The sequence below is a fragment of the Diabrotica virgifera genome, chromosome 7 (genome assembly GCF_917563875.1).
Source record: "Diabrotica virgifera virgifera chromosome 7, PGI_DIABVI_V3a".
In the NCBI taxonomy this organism is placed as follows: domain Eukaryota; kingdom Metazoa; phylum Arthropoda; class Insecta; order Coleoptera; family Chrysomelidae; genus Diabrotica; species Diabrotica virgifera.
In genome coordinates, this window is record NC_065449.1 from 168,945,375 (window position 1) to 168,966,264 (window position 20,890).

The 20,890-nt window shown below is 31.6% G+C and overlaps 2 protein-coding genes across 3 annotated transcripts in view; one reads left to right on the plus strand and one right to left on the minus strand.

Moving 5' to 3' along the window:
• Positions 1–20,890, minus strand: part of LOC114325462 (TWiK family of potassium channels protein 18) — a 962,626-nt gene that overhangs the window by 313,541 nt on the left and 628,195 nt on the right. The gene's annotated exons all lie outside the window — the stretch shown is intronic.
• Positions 17,006–19,069, plus strand: LOC126888332 (uncharacterized). Of its 2 annotated transcripts, none has more exons than XR_007699516.1 (2): positions 17,006–17,353; positions 18,905–19,069. XR_007699516.1 is itself a non-coding variant. In XM_050656489.1 (2 exons), the coding sequence occupies exons 1-2, from the start codon at positions 17,850–17,852 to the stop codon at positions 19,021–19,023; spliced, it is 606 nt and encodes a 201-aa protein (XP_050512446.1). In that variant the 5' UTR covers positions 17,377–17,849; the 3' UTR covers positions 19,024–19,069. The 2 variants fall into 2 exon arrangements, 1 of the variants encoding a protein (XP_050512446.1); XM_050656489.1 differs by lacking the exon at positions 17,006–17,353 and adding an exon at positions 17,377–18,336.

Consider the following 20,890-nt stretch of genomic DNA (forward strand, 5'->3'; position numbering starts at 1 on the left):
TGAATATTGCTATGAAATTTGAAAATAAAAACGTAATTATCTTTTAAACTACTTCGTATAACATCACAAAACCTGATAGTTTAAGAAATAAAACATAGAGGAGAATCCAAAAATGTAAAAATATACAGGGTGTTCCATTAAACAAAAGATAATTTTGTTTCACCCTGTCAATATGGGTGGCCCTGTATATTTGGAAATGTATTTAAATTCTGATATTATCTATGCCCCAATCTCACCTAAATAAACTTTTTTCGTATCTCCTACAACAAACGACTAATTGGACTTCCTACAACCTGTATACATACAAAATCTCCGCTATAAAATTTTTTCAAAGAAAATGTTATTGGTTTTTTTAAAATAACTCCGTTAAATTTTGAAATATGAGATTTATCCAAAAACCATTACAAAGCTAAGTAAAAGTTATATAACACTATATTAAACATAATTTTCTAAATCCTTTATTTTTTTTTAAATACAAGGTGAAGGGGCCCCGGTTACATGGTTCTCGCAGTAAAATTTAGGTTTTAAATGTTTCTATCTCGGTTATTTTTTGTCGTAAAAAAATATTAAAAAAAGAAAAAGCTTAAATAAAGCTAAACCTAAAATTTTGTTCTCTACCATTTTTTAAGTATATCGAGTATTTTTGGAGTTATTATCAAAAGAAATTGAAATTCACGAAAATTTGAAAAATTCTAATTTTTTTTAATCGTATTTTTTTCAAAAATATGCATTCTAAACCGGTCAAAATTGTTGAAGTTATTACTCATGTTAAAATAAATAAAGTTTAAAATGGGTTACTATAAATTTTAATTTTTGTGGAAATGACGTATGTTTCATTTTTCATTCTTCCCTAAAAAATCTGAAAGGGTCCTCTTATTTCCATCATAACTTGCTTAATTTTGATGCTATCGACTTCTTATATAGCTTTTTGATAGTTACCTTTAAGTACTTTATTAAAATGTTTAATATCTATATTTAACAAAGTGCATCGTTTTCCTGTTATTTAAGCTTGAATACTAAGATTTGAGTACTCGCGGAAAAAAAATAAACATTCAATTGCATATAACTCACTTTGTATATGTAATAAAGGATTTTTAGAATAGGGAGCTTATTTATTTTTATATTATCTTCGATTTTGGTAATAAGAACTTTTTTGAAGAAACTTATGGTTTTTGAGTTATTTATGAAAAACTGCTTTAAAACATGGATTTTTTTCAGGAAAAATCAAAACTTTTGATCTTTAATAACTCAAAAACTACTGATTTATTGAAATAACTTTATATAACAAATTTTACTTATAATTTGTCCCTCTATCGATAAGTGGTATTATTTTTAATAAAATAATTTCCACCCCCGAGAAGGGGTGGCATCCCCCCCCCCAGGGTAAAAGCGCAAGTTGGCACCATGTCACCTTTGTTTCTTGAGGTATCCTCTACATACTTACCAATTTTCATGAAAATCGATGGAGGTTCAACGAAATCGGAGGTGAAAACCTTCATTGACTCCACTATAATGCTTTATTGGCAGCTACTAATAATTATTACACTACAGTTGTTGATTAGGTAAAAATACAATAAAAACTGCACTCAAAAGGGTCCAAAACCCCTAATTTGTAAATTCACCAATAATGTACACCTCAGCACAATGGTTAATGTCTCTAACATATTAACAAATCTGTTTGTTTTGAAAGCTAACAAATATAATTTTAACGTGGACATTATTGCAACACTTTTTGGCAAATCATTAAATTTGCGGGTTAATTAAGTTGAATAAACTGGTAATTAAGCTATTAATATACAGTGTGTACACGGATGGGGTGCCCAAGAGGAAAAACTTTTTTATTTTCAATTTTAGCGAAAAATGTCATTCTTCATAAAAAGTTTTGCTTGTTTTAAAACTCCATAAAAGGAAATAAAATTCAAGTTTTTCAAAACCTGCTTAATTTTGTAGCCAATTTTATGTAAATTTTCTATAAATTTTTGCACTAAGTTCGAAATCGTAACAATAATCTAGTGTTGCTAAGCTACAATGTAGCTTAGTAAATGTCAACTCCCATAAATAATTTGCCAATTGTCATTTTTTTCGACAATGTTAAACGTTCAACAAGGAATTTATCTGTCCTTTTTTAAATAAAAATTTAAAATGTTTGTCGAAAAAAATGACTAAGCTACATTGTAGCTAAGCAACACTAGATTATTGTTACGATTTCTAACTTACTGCAAAAATGTAAAGGAATTTACATAAAATTGGCTACAAAATTAAGCAAAGCAGGTTTTGAAAGGCTTGAATTTTATTTCGTTTTATGGCGTTTTAAAACAAGCAAAACTTTTTATCAAGAATGACATTTTTAGCTAAAATTGAAAATAAAGAAGTTCTTCCTCTTGGGCACCCCATCCGTGGACACACTGTATATGTCTCACAATTATACACATGGAAACTATAAAGAATTAGGAAGTTAAGATTAATGTGAGATTACAAATTAAGGGATTAATTTGTGGTTGAACAATACTGTTCGCCGCAAAAATGTTTTTTGGCCTAGAAAAATCTTCGATAAGGTACCTACCAAGCCAGAAACTATGGAAAATGCAAGAGCAAAAGGAATGGACGACAATCTAGTAATTAAGTGCGTTTGCGGATATCCCGGACAATTTGTCGCCGACAACTCCTAACCTCATCTAATATAAATAATACCGTTAATAGATAAATGTAGGTACAAGCTATATTTACTTTTAATTAATATTAATAACTAATTATTAAATTATACTAGGTAAATATACGTTGTATATTTATCTATAAACGATATTATTTATAATATTTTAAAGTGCTCATGCGATTTTTGGCAATTTGACAATTTCAGGTACCCGCGAACGCAACGAATGTGATACAAAGAAAAACAATAAAAACAACAGTTCCGTAATTAATAATAATTCAACATCTGATACTTTTACAATAAATCGAGGGTTAATATAGGGAGGATCACTTATCCATCCCAAATTTCTTATATGTATGGATCAAATTAATAACAATTGAACAACAAGGAGTAAAAAAATGAATGTAAGGTATAGAAATCTACAAAGAGTAGAAATTACAAAAAGTTAAAAAGAACATCAGAACAATTTGGAAATATGGGAAAAAGCACTTATACCCCGGTCAATGGGAGCAAGAATAGGATATTACCTCCGAATTCTATCCTACAGCATGGATTTTATTGAAATTTTGGGCCTAGCCTCTACCTATCTCCTAATTCAAATTCTATCCTATGCCGATGTGTGCTTTTATCTTGGGGTGGTTCCCACCCCTTCTTAGGGGTGGAACATTTTTTGGTTAAAATTACCACGGAATTCGCTAGAGAACCTAATTCTGAACAAAAACTGTTCTATAATTTTTTTTTAATACTCAATACTTTTTGAAATATTCGTAGTTGAAAATTGGCCATTTTCATTGAAACATAATAAAAACTTTTTCGAACGGTTTTTTTGCGAATACCTTGAAAACCATGCATCTAACTTGAAAAAACTATATTAAACATTTTTGTAGGTTATAAAAAAAACAAAGAGACACTTGCCTTCATAAATCTTCTAGTTATAATACAAAAAGAGATATGGTAGGTGAAAATAATTTGAAAAATGCGCTTAATAATTTGATCTTATTTTTTTCAAAAAACATTCATTTTAATTCACTCCAACTTTTTAAACACAGAAATAACATTATAATAAAAAGTATTGTAGAAAAAAACGATGTATTTAAATTCTGATGGATAAGGGGTTAAATATATTTCTCATTTCTTCTTAAAATACATTTGTCATCAAATTTTTGCAGAATATCTCGTTTAGTTTGAAGGTAATCGACATTTAGTGTTCCTCATTTTCAAGCACTACAAAGGTTATTATATTAGTATCATTATACACCTAAAATCCACAGTTTCTCTGTTATTTCAAGTTGAATACACCGATTTGAGCATGCAGCAAAAAAAAAGAATGTGTGTGTACTTTGTACGCACGTAAAAAGTTATACTTCTATTACATATTATGTGATTTTAACGAAATTGATATAATGTACTTTAAACAGTTTATTTATATTTTATTTAAATATTAAACTAATTTTATTACTTACTACTTTCCAAAAATTTTTATTAAGACAATACCAAAAATTTAAAAAATAAAAGAATAAAACGCACACAAACACATTGAAAAATGCCACAAAGAAAAGATGATTCCTGAACGATAATAATTGTTGGCAAAAATTTTAAATACGCATTTTCTGAAAAAATAATTATATAATAAATATACTTGCAATCATAAAATGCATAAAAAAATAAAAAAAAAATAAAAACTTGCATCGGGAATCGAACCCGCGAATTTGGAAACGCTTTGATTCGTAATCGAAGCCTAGACTCACTCATCCAAATACTCATTATTTGTCATGTGGAAAAATAGGGCAACTGAACGTTTTACTGTTTGACAGTTATTCTGAATTTAAATCAAATTATGTAGTTTGATTTTTGTGGTATAAAATATTAAAATATAACAAAACAGTAAGAAAACAATATATTAGATGAAGATTGGTAGAACCTTTGGTGGTAATCAAATTAAGCATGTAAATCAAAGCATTACATACCTACTAGATAAATAAATCTACGCCAAAAAATCATAATTTAAAAATAAAAATCGGACCTAATTTCGGATTTTTCTCTAAAATCCCCATTTTTGAGAAAATAAATTTATTCCAACCTAATCCAAATGTATAATTACAATATGATTATAAAAAAACTACTTGCCAAATTAGAATGAGTACTTGTCCAAAATAGTCCAAAAGTCCAAAAATATATATGAAAACTATTTAAAAAGGCAATATAACTATTAACTAACTTTTGTTTGTTGTTTCTTTTCACACAAATTTCAAAACGCAACAACCATAAATAATCAAACCACAGCTTTGCCATAGCCGACATATTGAATCATTTTTGACATGTCATTTGAACATCCAATCAGAACAAAGTTATAATGCGCATGCGCCTGGATCGTAGGTTTTAACATATAAAAATTCACCCTCATATCGCCCGTAAAAAAGTATAACTTCACAAATAAATTCTTCTTACCTACCATATCACTCTTTGTATTTTAACTAGAAGATTTATGAAGGAACGAATCTCTTTGTTTTTTTATAACCTAAAGAAATATTTTATATAGTTTTTTTGTTAGATGCATAGTTTTTAAGGTATTCGCAAAAATCCGTCCGAAAAGGTGTCATTTTTCAATGAAAATGGATAACTTTCAACCACTAATATCTCAAAAATATCGAGTTCTCAAAAAATAATTAGAGAACAGTTTTTGCTTAAAATTAGATTCTCTAACCTCTTCCGTGGCTATATTAACCAAAACATTTTTCACCACCGAGAAGGGGTGGGAACCACCCCCAAGATAAAAGCGCACATTGGCGTAAGGTAGACTTTGTTTCTTGCGCTATTTACTACTTACTGTGAAAATATCAAGTAAGTCGATGTAGTAGGATGGAATTCGGAGTCAAATACCCTCATTGACTGCCCTATTAAGGAAAACGGAATTGATATAAATATCAACAAAACAAATGTTATGCAGATAGGAGAAACAAGAGAATAACTTAGTATAGAAATTGAAGGTAACAAAAAAAGAAGAAGTTATAGCCTTTTTTTTACTTAGGAGTACTAATAGAATAAAACAGGACCTCTAGAAGACAGAAAAAAAAATGTACGTCCGTGATTAAAGTCATTATGTAAAACATTTATTCTAGTTGTTGATAGATGGCGTTATAATCGAAAAAAAAAAGTTATGTATTATATATACGACTATAGTCTGTACAATTTATAAGACTATACAAATCAAAGAACGTTCCTTTTAATAAATGAAATAAACACAATTGATTTGTTTTTATACCAAATTACGATTCTGACAACTGTCAGATTTAACTAAAATGTCATGCTATGATTATCTTAATTCTTAAAATCATATATTACATCATTAATGACACACTGAAAAACTGAGAAGAACTTTGAATTATAAGTAGTCGTATAGATATGTAATAGTAATAGGTAAATAATGGGTAAATGCCTAAATCTTTTTTTCCGATTAAAGCGCCATCTATTAATAATTGGAATAAATAATATAAATTTGTATGTATCACGGAACTACCTTTTTCTCTGTCACTTGTGACGCACTGAAAGGTGTCTCTGAGAAGGAGATTATTACAACTGTATCAAGCAATGAGCAAAAAATTTATGTACAGAACAGAAATATCACGTAATATAAAAATGAATCCATCGGATAGCTCAGTGAGACGAGCGGTTGGCTCACATAGCTTCGCCTTGATGAATGCGAGTTCCATCCCCAGCCAGGTCAACGAAAAATAAAAAGGCTAACGCGTCAGTATAAAATTCTAATATGAATCTGTAGATCCCTACTGGAAGGGTGTTGACGCTTAAATACCGGTTACTCTGGGCTAATTAGCAAAATTCATGGAAAAGTTATTTACCAGAAATTTTATTGCTGGAATCGAATTATAAGATCCTATATATTAATAATATAGGTATGCAAAGTCCGCAGATAGTGTGCTACTTTTTTTATAAACAAAATAGCGCCGACAAATCGTATTTTTTTCAATTATTGCTATATAACTCCGAAGATTTTAACTTTACAACAAAAATACTCAAATAAAAATTCACCGCAATTAAATTCTGCATAGAGATATGTTTTTCTGCATAGAGAATTAAATTCTGCATAGAGAAAATGCGGGTTTTCCCTACAAAAACTCTAATTTTCAAATAAAGTTTTAAGTAAGTAATTATTAATCAATAATTAAATAACTTAGTGACATCAAAGCTCTCTTGGTATAGACTGTAATTCCAGAAGCCGGAGAAAATTAAACGAATATTTTAGCAACAATTCAATTGTAAATTAACAATTTACGATCGCACTAATAACCAAAATAATCATAATACATTGATCAAACTTATAAAGATTATATTGATGAGATGCTTATTTAATATTTTATAGACAAAATATAAATTTTTCGTTTTTTTGCATAATCTTTAAATTTTGAAAAGAAAAATAGTTATAACACGCTGGTCTAATTAGTAAAGTACAAAGAAAAGTTATTTACCAGCAATTTTATTGCTGGAATCGGATATTATGATCCTATATATTAATAATATAGGTATGCAAAGTCCGCAGATAGTGTGCTACTTTTTTTATTAACAAAATGGCGCTACCAAATCGTGTTTTTTTCAATTATTGGTCTATAACTCCGAAGATTTTAACTTTACACCAAAAACACTTAAATACAAATTCACCCTAATTTAATTCTACATAGAGAAATGTTTTTCGCGATGTGCTCTGACGAAAATTTTCATCGGAAAATGCGGGTTTTCCCTACAAAAACTCTAATTTTCAAATAAAGTTTTAAGTAAGTAATTATTAATCAATAATTAAATAACTTAGTGACATCAAAGCTCTCTTGGTATAGACTGTAATTCCAGAAGCCGGAGAAATTTAAACGAATATTTTAGCAACAATTCAATTGTTAATTAACACAACGTAGAATGAAGTAAACACTTCTGTTGTATATAGGTATATTATAAATTTATTAAAAAATTTTTTTTTAAATTCATCCACAAGGGAGTGGTTGTACAAAACGTTTTCGGTCAAACTGACCATCCTCAGTGTAAACCTGGAAATAAGTGAACCACTTAGATTGAAATGCAAAAGGGTGAAATTTTGACAGTTAAAAAAAGAAAATGTGGTTACTTACGTCCAGTGTACAAGTAATTGAAACTAGCCACTTGAATAGGTGTAAAACCTCAAAATAACATTATTGCTACATTATGAGCTGTATAGTAATCGACAATAAGTCGATGTCTTAAGATTAAAAATGTATCACATGTGGATGTATGTCATCCTTGCTCGGAATTAGCACAAGGTTGTGATCAGGTGAGAGGTTAACAACCAACTGATTAGACAGATTGGTGCCTGAAAATTCATGACAAGATGTCAAAGAAGATAGGTGGATTTCTCAAATGTCAACCGAAAAATTTTTGACAATGTGCATTAATATTTAACTTAATTATTCAATTGTGAATATGCAACTATTAAATTTGTTTGATATGAATTCTAAATTGTAAATAAAGGTTAATAAGCTATAATAATATATTCATTAGTGCACCGTAAACAAAAGCAAAATTCTACTCATATGCTGTGACGTCATAGACTGTTTGTCTACTGTATAGGACTGATAATAATTATATTAATTTGAGCAAAGTTATAATGAATGAATATTATTGAAAATTATATAGAAAATTTTTAAAATTTTTTTATCAAAATATGATATTTTAATAGAGTAGCAGCTGTAGAATTGGAAGAAATGCCAATAGGGAATGGTCGGTTGCATATGTTTCAGGGAACCAACGAATATAATGAGAAAATACCAATCTATAGATCTGTAATGTGAATTATTGGAGGTATTAAAGGAAATGATATTAAAAGAGGGAAGTGGAATTGAAAAAATGTATGTACATATCTTAATCAAGAAATCTTCTCTAAAAATATTTTGTTATGACTGAATGTAAAAAGTTTGTCCCATATAGAACTATTGAAAATCTAAATTTAGAAAAATTGTTAAAAAAGGTGATAAGGTAAGTTGCCTATGTTCAGTGGACAAATAAATGAAATATAATTACTGTTTTGAAATTAAATTGTGTGAATTGTTAAATGGATAAAGACTGATATTAAATTAGGAAAACTGCGCTGAAAGAAATGTACATGTTTTGATCAAAGAAGAAAATTAATTTTGATTGTAAGCTCTAAATGTAAAAAGAATATGTCACATATTAAACTATTGAAATTCTAGATTGAATATTGTATTGACCAAAGTTGATATAAAGTAAATTTATTAAATGTTGATAGCTGAGATTTATTTTTTAATTTTAATCTAAATGAAAAATAGAGTGAATCAATTAGAATGTTGGAAATTCAACAAAATTTTTGGTTATTGTCTATATTAGAATGTCATATCCGAAAAGATCAAGGGTTCCATGGTGTGATTTTGATATAATGAGAAAATGATTTTGTTAAGTGAAAATAATTAAAGAATGAGATGGAAGAGATAGAGTCTTGACAGGAGCACAGAGTGAAAGAAACTGGAAGATACTAAAAGAATATTTGATTAGGTATAATGTTTGGGTTTTTTGTTTATTTTGGGTTTGTAGTGGTATGTATAGGAAAGAAGGTCAATGTGAAGGTGAATAAAAATATAGAATTATGGAAATAATTGTCTATGAATGGGGGTGAAATCACGGTTAAGAGAAAGTTGACGGTTAACACAGTTTGGACTTGTCCTTGCGTCCCTGACAATCTCTAAATCCTCCTATAGGTCTAAACGAAGGGTATTCTTATCTTGGATGTTATGAATCAAAGTCACACCATCTGGGATGTTAAGGTGGTGTTTGTTGACTTTGAGATGGTGAGAGAAAGCTGATGTATTGTCACGTTTACCCTAATAGCACACGACGTCCAATGGACGTCCAAAATAGGTCCATTTTTGGTCCTAACGTCCATGGACTATAAATGGACGTCCTTTGGACGTCCCATGTTGGACGTCCTTCGGAAGGAATAAATATGGACGTCCTTTGGACGTCCGACGTTGGACGTCCTTCGGACGGAATAAAAATGGACGTCCTTTGGACGTCCGACGTTGGACGTCCTTCGGAAGGAATAAATATGGACGTCCTTTGGACGTCCGACGTTGGACGTCCTTCGGACGGAATAAAAATGGACGTCCTTTGGACGTCCGACGTGGGACGTCCTTCGGAAGGAATAAATATGGACGTCCGACGTTGGACGTCCTTCGGACGGAATAAAAATGGACGTCCTTTGGACGTCCAACGTTGGACGTCCTTCGGAAGGAATAAATATGGACGTCCGACGTTGGACGTCCTTCGGAAGGAATAAATATGGACGTCCTTTGGACGTCCGACGTTGGACATTCTTCGGACGGAATAAAAATGGACGTCCGACGTTGGACGTCCTTCGGATGGAACAAATATGGACGTATATATACTGGACGAAATACGGACAATTCCCTAATAGCACACGACGTCATTTGGACGTCCAAAATAGGTCCATTTTTGGTCCTAACGTCCATGGACTATAAACGGACGTCCCATGTTGGACGTCCTTCGGAAGGAATAAATATGGACGTCCTTCGGACGGAATAAATATGGACGTCCTTTGGACGTCCGACTTTGGACGTCCATACTGGACGAAATACGGACGTTTTATGAACGCTTATATTGGACACATTATACCAATTACGAGATCAAATAGCAAAATAATTCAATAAAATATTAACTTGCGTTAACTTTACGTTAATGAAATACAGTCAAACCTGTCACTAACGGCCACTAAAATGAAAGAACTATTGGCCGATATAGAAAAGTGGTCGTTATTGCCAGTTTTTGTAGCCTAGATATACAGTACAACCTGTGTTACTGGCCACCTGTACTAACGGCCAGTTTAAAAATTCCCCAAACCAATTATATCTAGACTACAAAAACTGGCAATACCGGTCACCTTTCTATATCGGCCAATAGCTTTTTCATTTTTAGCGGCCGTTACTGACAGGTTTTACTGTAATTAGTGTGGGGAATTTTTAAACTGGCCGTTAGTACAGGTGGCCGGTGTTGGCAGGGGGCCGGTAACACAAGTTTTACTGTAGTTTAAATCGATTAGATCGAAAGATTAAATCTTAATTCAAAATTGTATATTAAATTATTACAATTATAAAACTATATAGTTTAATATCCAAAACATGTTTTGATTTCATGTAATGTAATGAAAATCTTATTTGTAAATTATTGGTTACAATGTTTAACAACAGGAAATATTCAAGAATAAATAAAATAAAAGTTTCCCCTAACAACAAAACATTCCAGGAATTCTACTATCAAAGTTCTATTCCGTGAACATCTGATTAAATTATGGCTGGAAAGTTACCACAAGATATTCTATGAAAAGAGTACAATGTCCTCCTGGAGGGGTAAAATTTTCCATACTCTAAAGAGAGGCCATTTACTATTCAATTTGCGTTCATTTTCAAATTTGCCGCGCGAGTATCTATGTAGCGTCGCGTGGTCATTGGTCATCAAGTCATCAATTATTTCATTTTCATCATAAGATAACCTAAAAATTTAGTAAAAATTTTGATTGGAAAAAAATGCATCGATAAGGGGGTGAAAAATGGAAATTAGTGGCTTTTTTTGCTATACTCAACTGTACTGTTTAGTATGCTAGTTTTGGCTATGGCTGGATCTCTTAAACAATTATGTAAGTATTATAAAATCCGTTTTCAATTTTCTTTATGAAACGAATCATTTATGCATGTATTACCTGTAAATATTTTGATTTTTAATTGTAAAGAATAGAAAAATTACCGTTCATTTTAATTTTTTTTAGAATCAGCTGAAAGTGGTCTACAAAAAACCAGATATAACCAAAATAAAGATATAAAAAGTGTATTGGCTAATTGGAAGAAACAACATTGTCCATGCATAATAAGTTATTACTTTATAAACAAATATTAATACCTAGGAATGGAACCTGGATATTATCATCAAGAAGATAGCAGGAATCCCGACAAACAACTTAAATAAGTACAAGAATATTGAGGAAATCCTCCTCGATACTACTGGGCAAACTAGAAGATTGAAGAGGACAAAGCCTTTTGAACTAGTTTGAGTGATAGGTGATAGTGAAAAGCAGAGCATAGTGCGTGATGTGGCTGTGTATGTTAGAATAGTGCATGATCTTGTTAGATTAGATAAGAGACGCTATCGGGTAAGCTCTTCATTTTAAGAAACATTAGTAATTTAGGTTAAATTAAAATTGCTCATTGGTCAGTTATGACCAGATTGCTTTTTTTATGTTTGGCAAAAAGGGCGTAAGTCAGAATTGCACATTGCTAATGTTTTGATGATTTCTGGACCAGCAAAAAACTGTTGTAGACGTAAACTGTATGTACCAATAAAAAGAGCCGATTTTTCTGGTCCAGAAATCATCAAAACATTATCGATGTGCATTTCTGACTTAAGCCCTTTTTCCCAAACATCAGAGAATTGTAATGTACAAATTCTCCTATCTGATTTTTCATGAATTTTGTAGGAGACGAAAAACCATTTTTAGGATCATCTCCTGCTTTCACATGTAAATTTTGACATGTCTTGTAGTAAATAGATAGTTGAATTTACTACAAAACATGTCAAAAAATATATGAAAACAGGAGGTAACCATAAAAAAGTTTTTAGTCTCTCTTACAAAACTCATGAAAAAACAAATCGGAGGTATGTCACATCAGTGACTATATCCAGGGAATGTCTAAAAAATATACTTTGATGTCCCAAGAACCAAATATAACCTTTATATATATACAGGGTGTAACAAAAATACAGGTCATAAATTTAATCACATATCCTGGGACCAAAAATAGTTTGATTGGACCTAACTTACCTTAGTACAAATGTGCACAAAAGAAAAGTTACAGCCCTTTGAAGTTATATATTAATAGCACCAAGGGCCTTAGAGGCCCATGGCTTGAAAAGTTTGTTTTTTCTTCATTTTCACGTTTCTTTATGTACTGAGATCTTCTCTGGCTTGATATGTGATTTTTCTCCATTCCTTCCTCTTATTCATTTTTCTTTTCTGACCCTGTAACACCATTCTTTCCAAATCTTTTTCGACCTCTTGCTTCCATCTATTTTCCGGTCTTCCTCTTCTCTTTCTTGAAGCTATAGTGTAGTTTAGTACCCTTTTCGGAGTCCTCGTTTTTGGCATCCTTTCAATGTGACCTCGTGATCTAAGTCTCTGTGCCTTTATCACTCATTTGAAGTTACAAAATGAAAAGTGATTTTTTCCAATGTATCGAAAACAATGTGCTTTTGTGCACGTTTCAATTTAATTATTATTGTAGTACCTACCATTTAAACAACGTTTTAAAAACTTTTTTGCCTCTTATTGCTTTTTCGAAAAGTCAATTTTTATCGAAATATTGTGAATATTTGTCAAATCCACCACATATTTGTATATGGTTAAGTACGATTATGGAGACTTGGTAATAATATGCAAACTTATTTATGCTTTACATTTTTAGGTATATTTTGAACCATATTAAAAAAGAAGCCAGACTCGATAAAACGTGCCTTATCGAAAAAATACAAAGAGGCAAAAAAGTTTTGAAAACACTCTGTTTAACTAATGGTACCTCAGTAATAGTTTAATTGGAACATACAACATTTGGGGGGTTTAAAGGAACAAAACCCCCATAAAATTTTTACGTGGACATATTAAAAAAGAAGTCGCAACTCGATAAAAACTGCCTTATCTGAAAAATACTAAGAAACAAAAATATTGAATTTAACTAATGGTACCACAATAATAAAATTGAATTGGAACATACACAAAAGTTTGGGAGGATTTAAGGGATCAAAACCCCCATAAAATTTTTATGGGGTGCACAAATTTCACCATAATTTTTCTTTAAGATATTCCTGCCATAATAATGCCACATGTCACATGTCCATTTTCAATAAAAAATCGCTAATAGTTTTCGATATAATCGAAAAAATCCATTTTTATTTTGTAATTTCAAAGGGCTGTAACTTTTTATGTGCATATTTGTACAAGGTAAGTTAGGTTCATTTGAACTATTTTTGGTCCCAGAATAATGTGATTTAATTTATGACCTGTATTTTTGTTACACCCTGTATATACAGCCCATTACGCACCACCTTAAAAATTGGGCATTTTTGATGTCTCGAATTTCCTAAACCTGTTGTTGCATCTAGGTGATTTTTTTTATAATATTCTAGCCTAGGCCCTAGAATATGTTACCTCCTTATGCTTGTCATGCACAGGGAGCTATACTGTAATATATATTATATCACATTACTATAGAGAGCGATATGATATAATATACATATATTACAGCATGACAAGCTTAAGGAGGTAACCTATAGCCTAGGCTATAATATTATAAAAACATCACTTAGATGGGACAACAGGTTTAGGAAATACGAGACATCAAATATACCCCATATTTAAGGTGGTGCGTTAATTTCTTGGAGAAGTGTATTGTAATTTAATGTAAATACTGTAATATCCAATAATTGTAATTTGATATAAGATGAAATATAAGTTCCTTAAAAAATATATTTTTTATTTCCCACAATACATTCTCCACAGGTCTAAATATCGTCGCTAGACGTCCACCGAATGACCTTCCAGGACGTTAGATGGATGTTCAGCAGCAAGACATTGGACCAAACTGGGACATCCTATGAATGCCCAAATGACGTCCACCGAACGTCCCCTCCGACGTTAGGTGGACCTCCATTGGACGTTTAACAACTTGGCCTTTGGACCAAAATTGGACGTCCTGTTAAGGTCCAATTCACGTCCCCTAGGACGTCCGATTAAGGTCCAATTCACGTCCCCTAGGACGTCCGATTAAGGTCCAATTTACGTCCGATTAAGGTACAATTTACGTCCGCTTAAGGTCCCATTTACGTCCGATTAAAGTCCAATTTACGTCCGATTAAGGTCCAATTTACGTCCGATTAAGGTCTAATTTACGTCCTATTAAGGTCCAATTTACGTCCGATTAAGGTCAAATTTACGTCCTATTAAGGTCCAATTTATGTCCGATTAAGGTCCAATTTAGGTCCGATTAAGGTCCAATTTACGTCCGATTAAGGTCCAATTTACGTCCCCTAGGACGTCCGATTAAGGTCCAATTTATGTCCGATTAAGGTCCAATTTACGTCCGATTAAGGTCCAATTTACGTCCCCTAGGACGTCCGATTAAGGTCCAATTTGCGTCCGATTAAGTTCCAATATACGTCCCCTCGGACCTTAGATGGACGTCCAATGGACGTTCGGTAGCGCGACATTTGGACCAAAATAGGACGTATAAAGGACGTTCCTCGGACGAAAACGGACGTCCAAAGGACGTCCCTAAAGTCCGTGAAGGACGTCCAATGGACGTCCATTGGACGTCCTTGTGCTATTAGGGTAGTGTGCTCTGCTGCTCTAGTAGACAGTGATCTATAGGTTCTTCCTACATAAGGGGCATCACAATCGGAACAAGATAATCTGTAAATACCACTACGATTCATAAAGTTGATTGGATCTTTAGTATTAGATAATGTTTTGTTGAGAGTGTTATTGACTTTAAATGATATGTGGACGTTGTCCGAAGAACAGAGAATGTGTTTGATCTTCTCAGATATGACAGAATTATGAAAAGGTAGGGACCTATAGATTGGTGTGGTGACTGGGATTGAATTGTAAGCTAGTTGCTGAAGACGATTGGATTCTCTTTTCCGGATGAGCTTGTCGATTATATTAGGGTTGTAATCATTGTTGACTGCTATTTGTTTGATTATATTAAGTTCCTTGTTAAATTCAGCTCTAGATAGAGGTAGTGTATGTAGTCTATGGATGAAACTCCTAAAAGCAGAATATTTATGAGACAGTGGGTGGTTGGATGAAGAATGGATAACATGATCAGTTTGAGTAGGCTTGTGGTAAATACCAAAGTTGAACTGGTTGTTGAGTCTGGTAATGGAAAGGTCTAAAAAATTAATGGCATTAGATGATTCTAGTTCCATGAAACAATTTGGGTACTTCAGTTTGGGTACTTCAGTACCCAAAAATGAAACAATTAGTCTGGTAAAAACTCTCCTAATCAATAAGGTTATTCAACCCCATATCATTTCTTCGATAATAGATATTCTACAAATTTGTCTATCACAAGATTTCTTTATTTTTAACAATAATTTCTATAAACAACCAGATGGTTTAGCAATGGGTAGTTGCTTATCCCCCTTTCTAGCTGATGTTTTTATGGATCATTTAGAATCCAATTATATCATGAAAAATCCTGAAGTTCTACATTGGTTCCGTTACGTAGATGATTGTCTCGTTTTTGTGGATGGTCAGCAAGACTCAGCTAATCACCTTTTATTCAAAATCAATCAAATCCATCCCAATATCAAATTTACTATGGAACTAGAATCATCTAATGCCATTAATTTTTTAGACCTTTCCATTACCAGACTCAACAACCAGTTCAACTTTGGTATTTACCACAAGCCTACTCAAACTGATCATGTTATCCATTCTTCATCCAACCACCCACTGTCTCATAAATATTCTGCTTTTAGGAGTTTCATCCATAGACTACATACACTACCTCTATCTACAGCTGAATTTAACAAGGAACTTAATATAATCAAACAAATAGCAGTCAACAATGATTACAACCCTAATATAATCGACAAGCTCATCCGGAAAAGAGAATCCAATCGTCTTCAGCAACTAGCTTACAATTCAAACCCAGTCACCACACCAATCTATAGGTCCCTACCTTTTCATAATTCTGTCATATCTGAGAAGATCAAACACATTCTCTGTTCTTCGGACAACGTCCACATATCATTTAAAGTCAATAACACTCTCAACAAAACATTATCTAATACTAAAGATCCAATCAACTTTATGAATCGTAGTGGTGTTTACAGATTACCTTGTTCCGATTGTGATGCCTCTTATGTAGGAAGAACCTATAGATCACTGTCTACTAGAGCAGCAGAGCACACTAAACGTGACAATACATCAGCTTTCTCTCACCATCTCAAAGTCAACAAACACCACCTTAACATCCCAGATGGTGTGACTTTGATTCATAACATCCAAGATAAGAATACCCTTCGTTTAGACCTATATGAGGATTTAGAGATCGTCAGGGACGCAAGGACAAGTCCAAACTGTGTTAACCGTCAACTTTCTCTTAACCGTGATTTCACCCCCATTCATAGACAATTATTTCCATAATTCTATATTTTTATTCACCTTCACATTGACCTTCTTTCCTATACATACCACTACAAACCCAAAATAAACAAAAAACCCAAACATTATACCTACCCAAACAGCACAGTACGTTTTGAGTACGTACAATTTTGGTACTGTACGTACATGATGTAAAATGTACGTTTTAAGTACGTACACTGGGGTACATACCAGTACGTACAGAAGAGTACGTACTAAGTACGTACTATTACGTCCAAGTATGTACCATGACAAAGAAGAGCTAAGGCATATTTATTATGTCAGGTTATGTTAACCTAACCTAATTTATTTGGTTAGGAACTTTCCTTCCAGCTCGAGTACAGTTTTGATGTGATAATTCATTGCAAGACAGTTTCATTTAGATTTTTTTTTACTTATTTTTGGTGTTGGAGCTTAGTGTGGTTTCCTGTTATCTTATTGAGGTGAGTGTTTTTTAACTTAGAGTCATACTTAAAAATGTATTTTGTGGGCGAGGAAGTTAGATAAATAAAATTAAATAAAAAATAAGTATATTTAAAACAAAACCATTTGGCAAACTTTAAGAGTCATAAGTTTTGCTTGTTTTTGTACCTCAAATGAATTTTTTTTCATATTGGTGAATAAAAAGGTAATTTTAACAATTAATTCATCATTTAGGTAGGTATCTATTTTAAATTTTAGACATGTCATCAAATAGTAAACATTACAAAAATGCTACAAAGCAATTGAAACGATTTAAGCACATGAATGTGCAAAAAATATCTAGTTTTAATATTTCAGTGAAAAGTGAAATACTAGTTTATTTAGATAATAAAACTATGGATATGACCGACACTAATGATAATTCAATGGATGTTTTTGAAAATTTAGAACATCATCCATTACCACACTCTCTTTCAGACACACTCTGTTTTGAATATGAGAATATATTATTAGAAGATGAAAAATGTATTAGTGATACTACGGAGGATACTACATAAAAGTCTTACCAGTAGCTTATCAGAATGGTGCTGTAAACATAATATTACACATGTGGCTATTAATGACCTGTTAAATATTTTAAAACCATATCATCCTGAATTACCCCGAGATGCTAGAACTCTGTTACACACTCCAAGGAAAACTATTCTACAACCAATAAACTCAGGTCACTATATTCATTTTGGATTGAGAAATTGTTTGCAAAAACTACTGTCTCAGTATTCTGGAGAAGAGTGTCTTGATACTGTAGAAATTTTAATTAATATAGATGGTCTTCCACTTTCAAAAAGTTCATCCAGTCAAGTGTATCCAATTTTATGCAGTTTATATCCGAAACAGGGGCCAGTTGATATAGTTGGTATATATCACGGTTATGAGAAACCCAAAGATTCTAATTTATTTTTAGAAAAATTTGTAGAAGATGCCATAGAAATAATTAATAATGGTGTGAAATATGAAAGTAGAACTTATTTTATTAAAATTAAAGGTTTTATTTGTGATGCTCCTGCTAAAGCATACATTACATGTACTAAAGGTCATTCTGGTTGCATGTCTTGCAGTAAATGTGACATTGAAGGGGTTTACACTAATAGGATTTGTTTTCCTGACACGAAGAATTTTCATTTGCGCACTGCATAAATTTGACTGTATTTAAACTACATTTGACTGTAATTAAATGCATTATGTAACAAAGATATGTACTATACAGTGAACTATAATTTATTGGGCTTAAAATAAAGCATTTAATCGTACTAGAGGGACATCAGTCTTAAAACAAATTTTTTTAAATTATTGTAAAAAACAACCCACTTCTAAATTTCTAAATATTTAGAGCAGTTGCAAAAATGAATTGATTTTCGGAGACACACAAGGCAGACATACATTTAGCAGTATTATTTATTTATATGGGTGTATTTCCATGGGTTAATTAATGCTTCAGTTGATGATGGTTGTGATAAAATATTCTTTATCAAAAGTATCCAGTTTTATAATTTGATATTCTTTCTTTATAGAAGCTGCAATAAAAAGTGAAAAATGTAGTGATAAGAAGGTGGCGGAGCAAGAAATTGGACGATGGTTGAGGAGAGCCGGGGATCGCTTAAAAACTTTCAAGGAAAAGGAATCAGAATAAAAATTGAATTTATTTATTTTTTAAATAATAAAGATATATTCACCTATATTTACTTTTATTTACATAAATCATCATAAGTGTGTATAGTATGTACATAATATTATGTATATACAGTGATGAGCGCGCTAATAACCGGCAACATAGCACAAAAGATGGAAAACATATTAAATTGTGAGATAAAAAGAAATAAAACTAGTAGAGTTGTTAAAATTAGCGATAGTAACATATAAATTGATATTATATTGATTGTTTCCCACCTTTAGACGTATCAGAGGAGTATGTCAACTAAAACTGTCACTGTGACAGTGGCATTTCTCAAAATCGTCCGATACGTCTAAAGGTGGGAAACAATCAATATAATGTCAATCTACAAGTTACTATCGCTAAATTTAACACCTTCACTAGGTTAATCTCTTTTTATCTCACAACTTACTATGTTTTCCATCTTTTGCGTTATTTTGTCGGTTATTAGTGCGCTCATCACTGTATAGTATGTACTACGTACATACCTTCAATATGTATCTACTAGGTACGTACTAGGTACGTACCGTCAGTACGTACTAGGTACGTACCGTCAGTACGTATTAGGTACGTACCTTCAGTACGTACTAGGTACGTACCATAATTTGGAAAATGTACGTCTTATGTACGTATTAAGTACGTACTTCGTACAGCAAAGTACGTACATTGTACGTACTTTATGTCCCATCAGTACGTACTTAGTATGTCTTATGTACGTACTTGTGCTTACTGGGTAATCAAATATTCTTTTAGTATCTTCCAGTTTCTTTCACTCTGTGCTCCTGTCAAGACTCTATCTCTTCCATCTCATTCTTTAATTATTTTCACTTAACAAAATCATTTTCTCATTATATCAAAATCACACCATGGAACCCTTGATCTTTTCGGATATGACATTCTAATATAGACAATAACCAAAAATTTTGTTGAATTTCCAACATTCTAATTGATTCACTCTGTTTTTCATTTAGATTAAAATTAAAAAATAAATCTCAGCTATCAACATTTAATAAATTTACTTTATATCAACTTTGGTCAATACAATATTCAATCTAGAATTTCAATAGTTTAATATGTGACATATTCTTTTTACATTTAGAGCTTACAATCAAAATTAATTTTCTTCTTTGATCAAAACATGTACATTTCTTTCAGCGCAGTTTTCCTAATTTAATATCAGTCTTTATCCATTTAACAATTCACACAATTTAATTTCAAAACAGTAATTATATTTCATTTATTTGTCCACTGAAAATAGGCAACTTACCTTATCACCTTTTTTAACAATTTTTCTAAATTTAGATTTTCAATAGTTCTATATGGGACAAACTTTTTACATTCAGTCATAACAAAATATTTTTAGAGAAGATTTCTTGATTAAGATATGTACATACATTTTTTCAATTCCACTTCCCTCTTTTAATATCATTTCCTTTAATACCTCCAATAATTCACATTACAGATCTATAGATTGGTATTTTCTCATTATATTCGTTGGTTCCCTGAAACATATGCAACCGACCATTCCCTATTGGCATTTCTTCCAATTCTACAGCTGCTACTCTATTAAAATATCATATTTTGATAAAAAAATTTTAAAAATTTTCTATATAATTTTCAATAATATTCATTCATTATAACTTTGCTCAAATTAATATAATTATTATCAGTCCTATACAGTAGACAAACAGTCTATGACGTCACAGCATATGAGTAGAATTTTGCTTTTGTTTACGGTGCACTAATGAATATATTATTATAGCTTATTAACCTTTATTTACAATTTAGAATTCATATCAAACAAATTTAATAGTTGCATATTCACAATTGAATAATTAAGTTAAAT